Genomic DNA, 15,075 nt, shown 5'->3' on the forward strand with positions numbered 1-15,075 from the left:
AAAACCCAACTTGATTTCACGTTGAACCTCAAATAATTATCAAGCACGAAGGTGGTCTGTAAAATCCTAAGCCTAACAATTAAAACGAATTTATAATTGTTTGCATATGCTTCCATTTTCTAGCGTCATCCCTTGAAACTGAAATACATCTTTGTCAGTGATGCTTCAGCATCGTTATCCCATTTCAAGAATAATTATTTTTAAGATTTGTAAAATACCTATCTACGGTTGCAATCGCTTGTTGATTAGAAGAAAAACGTTGACTAACAAGGAAGAGTTTTAATTTTGAGAAAAGATAAAAGTCAGACCTAGCCAAATCTGGATAATAAGGAGGATTATTTAACGAACGAAATCAATATCATTTTCTTTAAAACTGGTGAATCTTTAGAACTTATGAATCTGCTATTCTAATATGTTTTTGTCATTTTTAAACAAATCAGGCACACACATTGTACAAACCTTTTACACATACAATTATGCGAAATATAATTTGATCGATATTCTGAAATGCTTAAAGCTTAATTCAATGCTTAATTCATCGGTCATCCTAGTTGTTTATTATTTTCTGGTGTTGTTAAATATTTCGCACGTCCTTGACGTGGATCATCTTCAAGACTGTGTGACCACGTTTAAATTCGGCACGCCCCTTCTTGTTTGTCATTACCGTTGTATGATTTGTTCTAGCGTTAAACCTTCTTTCAGGAAGAATTTAATAACCGCGCGATAATCAATTTTATCCATTTTAAGGGATAAAGAAAACAATAATAACCTATTAGACAGACTGAATCGCAACTTCGTACTTTTGCAAGATGTGTCAACTTAACACGTTGGCTGCCACATAAATACTTACGAACATTTCTATGCGAATAAAATTTTGTTTTGAAACAATTGAAACTTAAAACCTACGTGATCTAACAATTACTGTAGCTCTCATTTTTAAAACGCTATCGTAATTTATGAATCCTGACCGGATATATTTTTTTTAACATTTTACCTTCAGAATTATGTTATCCTTCATTCGATTATAGTTCCTTAATAAAATGTCACACACATGTGGCGATCAGCGTTTTAAAAAACAAAAATCCGCCTATAGTGTTCATATCCATGGTCAAGGCCGAGAACTCCCCAGACCATACTATTTGTGTAATTCATTAAGCACCTAGTATGGATCAGTACATAGAATGTATACATCAATCCGTATAGATCTAGAAACCCCTCTGAACATTTCAATAATAATTTGTAACGTCTGCAGCAGTTATGGCGAGGAGTAACTGAATACCTCTAAACTTCTTTTAAAAACCCAAACAACTTCGCGGCGTTTCTTTCGACTCATTACTATAAATTAACCTCGTAATCCCACTTATAAATCGCTGGAACTAATTGCCGCGTGTTACAGCCCCTAGAAAGCGCTTTGATTAAAGCCTCGAGTCGAGGGTGCGGTGCATCTGGTGCCAAAGCATTGCGCCAGTTCGAGCTTGAATCTGTAACTTCTGTTGGTTGCACGAAATTACATGTACTTATATTTAAATACTATCGAACGCTAGTTAATTTAACATTCTCGCGGTCGAATTTTTGTGTTAGGGTAAATTGGCGACATACAATCATATTTATTGACATATTTCTAGTATAAAATATGTATTTCTATTATTCGTCTGAATGGAAACGAACATATCTCAGACTAAAAATGAAAATTCAGCGTAAGGAATGAATATATAAGGTGTAGTAATTAATTCTGTTCATTTACATTAAATCGTTTATATCTGTAGTATAAATGAAAATATTTATACGTCGTTTTTTTACTTTAAATTATTAACCTGTTAATAATTCATACTCTGATCTTCATTATAATGAATCTATATACACAACCTAAGTCACAATCTGATGACTATTACAACGTGTCCTATACACGAAATTTAGTAGCCAACAAATTTCACTTATTAATTCCTAATTTTACTTATTAATTCTCTATCTTCGCATTTGATTATTTATAACTTTAGTTTATACAGAAATATTTGTCACTTATTTTGTTACATTAAAGTACCAATTTTCATGAGAAACATTGCTTTAACACATATTTTTACAACTGTACGTGCTCTCTTGTATAACTGGAAGAAAGTCATAAGTGGTATAGTTTTTCTTTCTAAATAAATGATAAGTTTACTATAGAGAGGCACACAATTAATTTCTACACTTAACAATTTTAATAGAAACATGCTATACCAATGACAAATTATTTGTCAATTTTCAGGCAGATGTCAATTACGTAACATTTATTATCTTCATAAATATTATATTAAGTTGTATTAAAGAATAATCTTAAAGTATATATGCATTATATTGTACACAGTGTCCAAAGAGGTTAAGCTTAACACAGCTGAGCGTCGATTATCCGGATTTGAAGTATTTATTCTTGATTGGACTAGTTTCCGCCAAGAGTGCCATAAACCGGTCGAAAGAAGGAGAGTCAGTCGGGCTTTGGGTGTTAGATTGATAGAGCAGGATTAGCTGTAGCTGAACCCCTGGAAGCTGAGGATTTCCCTTGTCTAACCATAGGCTCAGGATGGTACACCATAAGGTTTTGGACTCCCTTCTTTTTCCATTTGATTCTCATTCCCCGTTCGCGTGATTATTGAAAGTTGTACTTGTCTTTTCGCGAAGACTTGGATTCTTGCAAATATCTCTATCAGCGTTCTAGTGTCTCTTTTCTCGCACATTACCTATACAACAATCCTAAAGTAAAGAACACATATAGTATAAGTTAAAATTTCAAATTGTTTATCTAATCAAGATGACAGAATCTGTAATTCTAATTTGGTTTGCCATTGTAACGAATACTATTTAGACGTGGACTTGCTGTTCGTTGCCTTTAACTGCAGCAACGAACTTCATATTTCTGTTAGAAGTTTATAGAACAGAAGCTGCTGAAGACTACAATGTTTGGTTATTCTGGAAAGGAAATAATGACTTTAAAGCATCGATGCTGAGTCGCTATATCTGTTTATCCATGGGATCTCTTTAATGCAATGGAAAACGAAGGGTGGCATATTCGGCGGGATACTTTATGGTTGCCCTGCAACAGAAAGACAGTTCAATCTACCTAGGATTTAGCGAGGGCACATTGAAATGTCCCACTGCAGTCAGTTTATGTTGTCTCCATCGGAGTGCGATACATAATGTCTCGAACAACGATTGTATTTAGCATCAAATAGTATTCGACTATACTGTGCTAAAAAATGTGTCCAAGTACTAAAGGGCGTATGTTAAACACGAAACTGAGTAATACATCGGTGTTGTACGAAAAGTTAACTCTTCTAGAGCTAAAGTTAGAACAGTTTTTATTTTGACAAGGTTAAGATTTCGATTTACATTGGCCATGTATATTTGCTTCAATTGAATATTCACAGTACGGTCTATGTTCTCAACACGTTTTTTAAATATCTTGTGATTCATTCAAAGAGATAACAGAATTAGAATTTAAACTGCAGAATTAAATACTCACGTTAAATAAAAATTTAATTGTTCAATCAAGTACACGCCGCGAATAAATTAATATACGTTGATCTTATTCGTTACCCATTATTTAAATAAACAGTTACCCACCTCTGATGTGACTCGACAGGAAAACTGTCACGTCTTGAACGCATGCTAAGGAGAATACCATTGAATTATTCGGATAGGATCAGAATAAATCGTCGTCTGTATCTAGATCATGCACGATCGTGTCTGTATGTAATAGCTAAATGTTGAAATCGCATGCGAGTTTCTAAACGATAAAGAGACGATAAAGAGAGGCAATCGTCACCACCCTAAAAGAAGAAGATGAAGAGAAACCGAAAAGAGATGACAACGAAGTCAGATGGTGTCATCCCACCAAACAAGTGAGAGTGTGTCAATATAGGTCTATACTTTCAATTGTTTGATGAGGTGAAATCATTCTAATAATTTCCGTTTTCTTCGAGGACGTCGGAGACCCGACGGTAGGTCGATACGACGGAGCGCCGGCAAAGAGACGCTCGATAAAACGGTATCAAATCGATCAATGTCACTATCGTAGAAGAGATTTCACTTGATTATAACAATTAGAGAGTCATCGTAGACAATTACGTTAGCCACGTATACAATTGTCCCAGCAAAAAGTTGATCTAGCCAACATCGCTGTTATACTTGAAGGATATTAAGTTTCATTGATTGAGTTACTGTTGTAATTACGCTTTCCTTTGAATCGTGAAAATAAATAAATCTGTGCCATTTCGCCTGACCTCTATTATTGGAACGATATTAGGGAGGAAATCGACGAAAACGTTAAGTTTCTTATCTGTAATGTATTTCGAGTGTCTGTGTTCTTGCTCCCAGACATCCTGCCGCAAAATGCCGAAGGTTTTCCGGCGACCAGAGAGTTTCTGATGAAGGTGGTGGATATCCTGCTGGATTTCATCAAGTCCACGAACGATCGTAACGCGAAGGTCCTCGACTTTCATCATCCCTCCGAGATGATGCGACTCCTGGATCTTGAAATTCCTGACAGCGGCTTGACGCTCCAGCAACTCCTCATCGATTGCTCCACCACTTTGAAGTACCAAGTCAAGACTGGTAAGTTTAAAGAGAGTTTCTAGTATAAGCAAACACATTCGATTTGATTTTTGGAAACTGAAAAAACTAATGAACATATAGACAATTTCGGTTCTGTACATTATACAGGCAGTCCAATAAGTATTCGTACCCTCTGTGTCTATTGAAGACATTTGTCTAAATTAAATGATAGGTTTGATGTTTCAAAATTAATTTTTCATTATAAATATATATATATGAATATAATTTAGACAAATGTCTTCAATAGACATATAGGGTAAAAATGCTTGCGGGACTGTCTGTATTTATGTGTATCTTAAATGATTCCAAACAAAATTTCAAGAGAATAAATATACAGGATGTCTCCTACTTTTCCGGCAATATTGTAGGAGTCTACAAGTGAAAACAAGAAAAAACTGTTCCTACAATCTTGCCGGAAAATTAGGAAACACCACTATATACTCGATGAATGTTAAACGAATTGCTAGTATAACGGGTCACGCGTTACTTGTTAAAAAAAAAACATACTCTGATATCGCGGAGAGTTATGTAATCTTTCTCTGTCCGATATTATATGCTGTCTTTCGAAAGACAAAGTTTACAGTACTTTATTTCTAAAACTTAATTTTGAAGGAACAAGTCGTTTAGAAATTCGGGGAGAGTAACGGTACAGATAAATTGATGATATAGACAGGCTGACATTATTAATCGTTGCGGGCTTTTATGCATGCGGCGGTGGGGCATATGGTGATAGCGTTTTATCGGAGGTATCGCAGGTGTAAACGTATAACACTGGCCAGACCTATATAGTGTTTATTTTTAAATATTCGAAATTTCCTGTGACCTCAAATCTGGTTAATAGTGTTTTTATAAACGCTAAATTCTAATGTAAACGCGACCGACATAAAAATACAAACGTGAATTGGGTATGACCTCTAGCAGGGAATCGCTTAACGCTGTCCTATCTCGTTTCCACGCGTCCGCCAGAACGATAAGCCACATAATTTCATATTCAATTTAGCATACGCGCTCTCGAGGGCGGAGATAAGGTGACTAGAGACACTTCCAACATTTCCGTCCGCTTCAACCCCTAAAATATACACGTTGCCCTGGTGCACGTGATAAACGATCGAGGGGCTGGTGGCAACTGAAAAAAGCCAGAGATATCCGCGTGCATCTTTCGCGTTATCTAAAAAAGCGAAAAGATACGTGCTCTTGAATGCATGAAAAAAATTAACGTATACAGTTGAGGGAAAATTAAACTTTAATTGTAACGCTATTATTTTTATATTACTCGATACTTGTTTGTTGAAAATCGTTAAATTAACTTTCCTTGGAGGTGGTAATATTATTATATATACAGATTGTTCAAAATGGCGTAAATTAATATTGAATCACACACTCCCAATTAAAAGAGTGCTTCTCCCTATTTGTTCTGCTTTACGAAAACTATAATTCTCTTATTCTGTACCATGCAAGTTCTTTTATCTTTATAGTACTGAAATTTTCTTCGTGAAAATTTTAACGTTCCTTCATGAATTTTAAAATGTGTTTAAATCATGCTCGCCGAGCTACTTATAGGTACGGGTTTCGTTATATTACCACGCAACTGCCATTATTAATTATTTTGGAAAAGGAAACTCAAAAGGGTTAAACTAATCTCAGTTGCACCGTCTATTTCAAGCGTTGAGATTGCGATATTCCAAACCACGTAAGCCTCGCGGCACAGCTGAATTTTAGGCGCAGCACATTCACTTCCTGCAACCGATATCGAACGTCGAAAGACCATGATCTCTCAGCTCGGTTCTCCACGGAATGCTGAAAGTCAACCGCAAATCCCCCGCGAAAGTTCGCTATCTCGGTAGGATTCGATTACCGGCTTGAATAGATGCTAATGCACAATGGAGAGGAGGGCTAACCGAACTTAGGTTAGAAGTCAGGCATGTCTGGACGACGAGCGTCGATGCAGACGAGCCACCGACCCCTCTGCACCAAAGGACGCGTGGCACGATGTATGTGCTGACAAAAAGTCGTTATTAGATTATGCGCCACGAGACTCGCGAGGACCCTTCGAGTATCGTCGATCTGGACGTCCTCGAAATCGTGAAAGGAATAGTCCTCCCTCTCTACTTGGGGTATCAATTGATTGAAGATACGCTCGATAATATTTTAGGGAACTAGATGATAAGAACGTTGACGATGGCAACGTAAATTATAGCACGATAAAAAGGAAAAAAGTGCTATGATACCTTGAGACCTACTGCCGCAGATCGATGCTATGTTTAATGGAGAAACTGCTTTCCTCAGGCTCTATAAAGCAGATTCATTATCATTTTTTATTGAAAAATGTACGCGAAATTTTAATTTGAATATTTATACACGATTCTAATACTATTTTAGTGTAACATACAAATGGTAAAATTTTCCAAAAATATAAATAATACACATTGTTGACATTGGTCGCTTATTGACATGATTTCTGCCCTTTAAATGAATTGAAATGAAGAATTCCATTGGCGTTTACAATTTAAAATAAATGGTTCCTGTACGAATACTTATTACACTGACTGTAAATATCGTTACCGTCTAACAAAAAAAAATCCAAAAGGATCTTTTTTAGAACTTTTTTAGTAACATATCATCCACCTGTTCGTTAAATGATAGAGGAATCGTTTCTGAATATACAGTCCATATTTGAAGTCGATCAGTCTAATAACTTTTTTGAAATCGTGTGAACCAGCTCGGGAATGACTTAAAATTTGAAACGAATATTCAAAAAATGTGCCATTGTCACGCGGAGTACTGTTTTCAAAATTTGTTTTTTTGTTCACTTTTTTCAACATGCTAAAAATTTAAAAAAAAACATAAACAATCATCTTTGGTTCGTAATGTTCCCGGTTTTTAAATTTTCAATATTTCTTCATTGTTCCGGTTTCGACTACACCAACACTCGCGTTAATAGAGACATTTCTTAATTTTTCATTTCGGATAAACGAATCGGCAGACACAATATCAACTATGAATATACTTTTTCAAAAGAGACTACACATAATCACTTATTATACTGTTGGTTTTAATTATTTTTATTAAAAATATATTATGAATATTCTTGGAACATGAATGAATATTTATGCAATATCTCAAAAAATAAACCAAAAGAATACTTGAAATTTTACACATCAGATAAATCCCTTTTTAATTAAAAGAGCATGAAAGTAGTTGAAGCAATTTTTGTACTTAGGTAACGTCGATAAGGAAAGCAGTAGAAAAATCTTGATTGATTACGTGTGCTGGCGAGGTACGGCGAGGTATCGACGTTTGTGATTGATTCCGTCTAATGGAGGACGACCAGTTTTCGAGATGGAGATGCCTGGGGCAGTATCTGTCGCAAAGATTGGGAATTCGTGTAACCCTTAATCGCGAGGAAGTATTGTCCACCATTTTAAAATACTTCGTCGATATCGAAAATAGGTGTTCCAGATCACTCGACCTGGAAAGGTCGGGTTAAGTGGGACGAAAGGATTTGTAGGGTTGTATTCAAACTTGCACCACCGCAGTAGGAACTTGGCACGCGTACAAAATTAAAAAGTAATCGTTTTTGGATCAGTGGACCGCGAGTCACACGCTTATATGCTGGAAACATTTACTATTAAAATAATATAACATGGATATAACTCTAAAATAACATTTAAATATATTGTGTATGAAATTTTTAGTAGATAAATTGTTTTTCGTATGCATTTTTGATTTACTTGTTAATCTGAATGATTAATTACAAGCTCTGATTTGGACAAATTTGATCTTCAAATGTCAAATAATAGCTTCTTTGTTAGTAAGAACAATTAATTCATCAAAATTGGTATTTAGTTTTTACATATTATATTAGTACATACCTCACTAAAATGGAAACATAATTTTTTTGTGAAAAAGTGATTCCATCTAAATGCTCTCTGAATATAATACAAAATACTCGATGAATTTGTACAGAACATTTTTCTATACTTGCCTTTGCGTTATCGCAATCAATGAAATTTGTTTCACAAATTCAGTCGTACCGAAATCGGAATTGAAATCGACGAAATGTCATTAATTCGGAAAGCGATCGATGCGTTTCTTTTTCAGGAATCAGCAGGAATCCGAAAACCGACGAGGAAAAAAAACAATGCAAACTGTGCCCAACGAAAAACACGACTGTAGCGTCGGCGCACGTGGCACCACTGCGCGCAGGGTGGTGAATTCAATAGGATCGGTGTAATTAAGAGCCATTTCTACACGATTTTCTCCCCTGGTGGGGTCGCGAGGAAATAGTAAATAGGGGTGAGCTACGGGGGTGGCCGCGCGCTCATGGGGCGCAAACCCTTCGTGAACTTTCGGGCACGAAAACCATCGGGTACACCCACCCGATGGAATTTAAATTGGTATCGATAGCCACTCGTGGAATGCAGAAATCGTTTCGTCACGGAATGTGGAGAGTTGTTACGTCATGCGACCGGTATTTGAGCAGCAGTACCGCGAATGAAACAATAGGATTTGCTCGTCATCGTCCACGGATATTTAAATACTTTGAAAACATAAAAAACGTTCGGCAAACGTTGCATCGTAGCACAACAAAAATTTCGTTGACGATTGGCATGCAGTAAACTATAAGATTGGTGAACGTACTTTCGACGGTAATTCAGTCGTAGATAGATACTTTCATTAATACGATTTAAAATTAAAGAGTCTACCCGTATTTAATAAATAAAAGACGCATAAGAAGTTGTATTATACATATGTATGTATGTAGATTTCTATGTTGTAATCCTGATAGTGATTTAACAACAATTAACTTAATTAAAAATAAATTTGCTGACATTTGTCCTACATATGTTGAATGATATGTACTTCTATAGTATATATCTTGTAAAAATTAGTTTTTTATTATTCAATATATGTATAATAAACCCCAGCAAACAGATTTTTTCTTGAGTGTCTAACAATGATAGTAACTACCTATTAGATAGTAGAAATGCCACCCTTTAATTTGAATTTTATTAAAATCGAATCGGACGAATCTACGCTGAGCTACATGGTATAATGAGGGTACTATTTAATAATTATATATTTAAAAAAACCAATTGTTTAAGAGTATCTAACAATGACAGTAACTACCTATTAGATAGTAGAAATGCCACCCTTTAATTTGAATTTTGTTAGAATCAAATCGGACGATTCTACGCTGAGCTATGACAACTCAAAGTTTCCTATTTTATAAACAATTATATAAGAGAGTGACAGACGTAGTGACCTACATATATATAGCGTCCTTGCAAGGCCGTTCCACTTCTGAGAAATACTAGTAAACATTGTAGTATTTCCTGGAAGGAATATCCCTCTGAATTCCGTGACACAATAGTAAACATTGTAGTATTTCCTGGTTGGAAAATCCCTCAAAGTTCTTTGAAACAGAAACATTTATATCCATTTTTCCTGACAATCGATTTTCATGAAATTTGGTATACAGGGGTTTTTGAGGTCGCTGATTCCAAATCTGAACTCAAAATTTAGAAATTCAAAATGGCGAATCCAATATGGCGGACCAAAATAAGAAAATTGATTCGAATTGGATGAAACTTAGTATACAGGGGTTATCGGTGTCGCTGATTCCAAGTCTGAACTCAAAATTTTGAAATTCAACATGGCGGATACAGGGATCCCTTCACATCAACCCTCGCCAATGCAACTTTGCACACACCCAGAAGACACTTAAAGACTATTCCTCACGAAGTTTCACCGAAATCGGTCGAAAAGTCTTATAATTATGAACATTTAAAAAAGTGTTCCGCTAATTTTGTCCAGTAGGTTAGTTATAATTTTGCCGTGTTCAAGGTGGCTTTTCTTCTTAAGTGACATTAAATTAGGTACTAGGCAGAGTAGAGTTTTTTTTTTAACAATATTGAAGATAAAGTAAATGTAAAATCACCGTACAAAATAATAAAATAATATTATACAATTGGTTCCAATAGCATTTTATTACGACTATTCAAACTTTTATCTTATAGACTGATATCGTTCAAGTTCCACTGACGCTGTAAGATAAACGATCGAAGATCATGTTCTTTAATAACGCTCGAGTCCAGGTTCAAGACCACCGATGTTGCATACGGAATGTTTTTCTTGCTCAAGAGAAATATGATTGATTGCGCGGCATTAGAGTTAAGCCAGGGTTACACACTTCTCTCTTCATACAAATCCTGAGCCCCGTAATATATTACCGTGGTCTGCATCTAGCAGGTTCTCCGTGCTGGAACTTCCCTTTCTCTTTGCTTCAAGGGGAAAAAGGGCAAATTAGTCGGAAAATGATACCCTTCGACGTTGTAATCGTTCGTAAGGGTAACCCAGCGAAAGAAACGAATCGTGGAATCTATTGTATCTGACGCACAAACACCACCGTAAAAAGTGCTTTTCGTACACGAACCATTGGAGCTATACGAAGTTGATTAAAAAGTAATCTGTGTCTAACGTTCCAGGAACTCCTAAATCGAATATTTACTGTTAAACTTTGAAAATTCGTTGCTCTTGTTTTAATGGATATCGAGTAGTGCATTTGTTCGATGTAAGGTAAATAACTATATTAACGAACACAATAAGAGTTTAATTTGATAAAAATAAATATTTCTAACTAACATATAAGAATATTTACGTGATATATGGATTGTTGAAATTATTGAAATGTTTAGTTTACCAATTTAATAAGTTTTACAGTGTTATACGTCTCCCTGCATGAAAATCATAATTAAAATTACATCTGATACGATGTCTCCTTTAATGACCAATTTTCAACATCTAATGTTTGTAGCAATATTTAAGAAATAGTAATGTTTTTTTTTTTTATAGTGCATTTCGTCCTTGTTAATTTTAATAAGATATTTTACGTATTTACACATTTTTGTTATAAAATGTATAACTTCAGAAATATCTATTTCATATTAACCAATTAATGATTTTGAATTTACATATCCATTATATTTGATGGTAAATGTAGTCTAGCGAAATAATGAATAAATACTTTCACTTGTGATGACTGAAACTTCTTATTAATATATCGCTTAATATATCAAAATAAAAGTAATGAAATAAATAATTGGTCGCTAATTGAGTCGCGGTTTGTTATGGGATCGTATATCTTAATATTTACTCGTCTATTTACTCAAATAGGCTCCGGCTAATTCATAATAGATTCTAGCAGTTAAACACTGAAATTAAAAATCCCATAAAACGGTAGATAAAGTGTTAAAGAGTGATAAAATTCAATAGCAAGATTAGCAATAACAGCTGTACGTTTTACTGCAAAATGAATGAAGGTTCTCTTACTTTAGAACATGATCGAATAAAGAAAAGGAAAAGTATTGGACAGAAACAAAAGGAAAATTATCGTAATAAGGAAGATTGTTCACGAAAGAGATTCGTGATCCATTAGTTCTAACAGCCAAAGCGCTATTTTGCGATTACTTTGCGGCAATGGAAAAGAGTCTAAGGGGATCCCGCTCCGAAAATCCTCGGCAGCTTCGTTCAGAATTAACATACCCTTAAATCTGCATAATTCACCAACCAGGCCAGCTTATCTCGATCCGTGCGATGCACTCGTGTTTGTTTTTCTTATCTCTCTTCTAAAACACATAATCAACTTCTCGGGCCGTCTTGCATTCGTCCCTAAAGTATTTGGGCGTTGCCTTATTCGGGAATGTAATTAATCCAATACTCCCTTCTGTTCTGATATTTTTTTATGTGGTAAAATACATGTGTGCCACAAGAAAAAAACCAAAAATTGCAGACGGCATTATGTGATAGTAACATGTAATAGCAGAGAGTGGTTTTCATTGGAGACACAATACAAAATTAGAGTTACTTTTATTTTATTACTGGTTAGCTTTATTACAGATACGATTAGAGGAACTAAAATTCCAGTACAACAAATTCATACTAATATCTTATTTTATTCTTGACTGTCTAGCTTTCATTAAAATGAGAAATTAAAATTGATATGGCAGTAGATGCTATACGCTTAATTGCTAATCTAAATCCATTAGTTCTACCGATTAGAATCCGTTAGAGTCTACATACTGCCTAAAATTAAACGCCTTTTCTATCGGAAATATTTCTATCCCATCAAAGAATCTTTTTTAACAAATATTCTTAAAAGAAGAGACACCCACACAAATAGTCACGGACCTTGCATTTATTAATTTAGATGATGGCGACTGTGGCTCAAATTTTATTCCGATAGAAGAGTGAACTGCTTAGCTGAACTTTAAGCGTTCCTTGAAGCAAGCTCCTCTTGGACCCGCGGTGTTCTTCTCGCTACCCTGATTTGCATAACACAGATCGACTTATCTCGGGCCGGTTGGTTAGAATAGTTTGCTATCGCTTAGTCCTCCGTGGGTTTGAGAGCCTCTGCAAACAATCTAGTCGCGCAGCGACGCGTGTGACGCGCAAAATGCGGGCGCTTCGGACCATCGACCCTCCTCAACCCTGGGCTGCAGCACGACCCCGATGCTCCTGGAAAAATGGAAAGACAGAGAGAGGAGGGGGCCAGGGCACGGCAGAGAGACGATAGACGTCTTCTTGCGCACCCCAAACCGGACGCGTGCCACGAGCCACAGACCAAGATAATTGCGAATAACACTGCAACAAACGGCTCCGATACCGCTGCCCGATATCGCGTTTAGGGTGGACTTTTGCGTCGAAGCGTGATCCCTCAGCTGGAGGCTACACAGGATTCAAAATGTGAAAGACGTGCGATAAGAGTAAGAAGTTATTTTATTAAAGAAGACACGACAACGTTGAATTCAAGGGGTAATATTGTACATTCACAAAACGAACAATTTTTTGTTAAGAATTTTCATTTCGCATAATAAATAATTGTGAAATGTCAATGTCTTTATACATAATAGTAGATATATGAATCTAACAAATAAAATTTTGTTTTGTTTATTTTTCATTATTATTTGCATTGATATAGTCCATGATATAGTATAATATAGTTCTATGATTGAAACGATAACTTGATATTAGATTATCCAAAAGCAAAAACTCAAACATATTATTAAAATATAGTATTCTAATTATCATATATACTAACATTAGAATTATTCATTAATATTAAAGCAGTTTTAAACGATTAGAATTTTTTTAAAATATGTTGACAAAATTAAACCATAAAAAAGGGGAACTCTGGCTATAATAGTCATGAAATTATTAAAAATAAACAACAAACATTTTCTTTACTAGTTTAACATGTCTAGTGTAATGTATAAAAAGATTGAAATTTCACAATTATTTGTTATGTAAATGTTACTTTAAAAATTCTTGAAAAGAAACTTTTTTTACCTTCAGGTAGAATTCTAGCGTGAAATATGACTTTTTAAATCAACTTCGTGACACTTTTGTAAAAGAACTTTAACACTTTTTGTTAAGTGCATTTATAATTTTTTACAAACTTATTCCATGGTGACGGTCAATCTTCTTTGAAATAAAAAAATCTAGTGGATTCAATTAATATGAATTGGGTACCCACGCCTGGAACCAGAAGAAACTCAATAATTAAAACAATGTTTTTGTTTTTAATATTCAACGGTCATAAAGATAAAACAAAATTTACTTGGGATTAATTCTAATAGGGACATATACATATACGTGCTATAACTTGGTTCATTTCAAGAATTCAAACATAAGGTTTTTCATATTTATTTTTGAAATTATGTTCATTAGGAATGTCCAAAAATCTCAATTTTTCAAAGGTTCATACCAGAGTATCCTCATAATAGTACTATTATGGGCAATTAGCCCTTCGCAATCTGAGATTTCGTTCAACCCTTACCTCTGGCGTGTTCTATATCTGCAATATTCTAATATTTCCTATCGTAACAGGGAAATAATATTGATTCCGTTTAAATGTATTCGTGTTATTTCGTTTACAACTTAGCAATAGAGATAAATAAGCAAAATCAATGATTTAAAACAATGATAATCAAATGAACGTTTGCCACTTGCCTGGGCTTTTCGCAAAGCATACGAAAGTTTCTGTTTAACAACTCTAAACATTTTGTCTTTAGATGTTTCCAAATTCTGAGCATTGCTTCGAGTGCTTTCGTGCAGCAACTCGGAAAATCCTTAGGCTGGAGCCCCAGATGGGGCAAGGGGAGCACTCAGCCCCTGAAAGACTAGCGTCATACGTCAATCACTACGTAATACCGGGAGATTAAAATGCCTATGCACCACCCCGGAAGTTCTCGAACGCGCGTCAGTTGTCTTAGTATCGAGAAGAGTAACGTTATTAAGAGAACAATGTCTCACCGAGAAGGTAGTTATCGAAAGGTTCCGAGGTTATCGCGCACCCGAGGGAAAAAAGGTCTTTTCGTGGCCGGATATTCAATGGAGCGAATCCATCAATTCTCGGGATCAAGGGATCTACGTTATTTTAGAGAATGATAGGATAGAAGTTCGAAGGGTACGATGGATGGAACT

The 15,075-nt window shown here is 35.3% G+C and overlaps 1 protein-coding gene across 2 annotated transcripts in view; it reads left to right on the top strand.

The window, feature by feature from the left end:
• The window catches only part of LOC128878263 (glutamate decarboxylase), a 44,971-nt gene that overhangs the window by 5,695 nt on the left and 24,201 nt on the right, over positions 1 to 15,075 (top strand). For both annotated transcript variants that reach the window (XM_054126320.1, XM_054126321.1), the window contains one exon: positions 4,354 to 4,590. In XM_054126320.1, coding sequence (XP_053982295.1) covers positions 4,354 to 4,590 — 237 coding nt within the window. The remainder of the gene's footprint in view (positions 1 to 4,353; positions 4,591 to 15,075) is intronic.

This window comes from Hylaeus volcanicus, chromosome 6 (genome assembly GCF_026283585.1).
Source record: "Hylaeus volcanicus isolate JK05 chromosome 6, UHH_iyHylVolc1.0_haploid, whole genome shotgun sequence".
Taxonomy (NCBI): domain Eukaryota; kingdom Metazoa; phylum Arthropoda; class Insecta; order Hymenoptera; family Colletidae; genus Hylaeus; species Hylaeus volcanicus.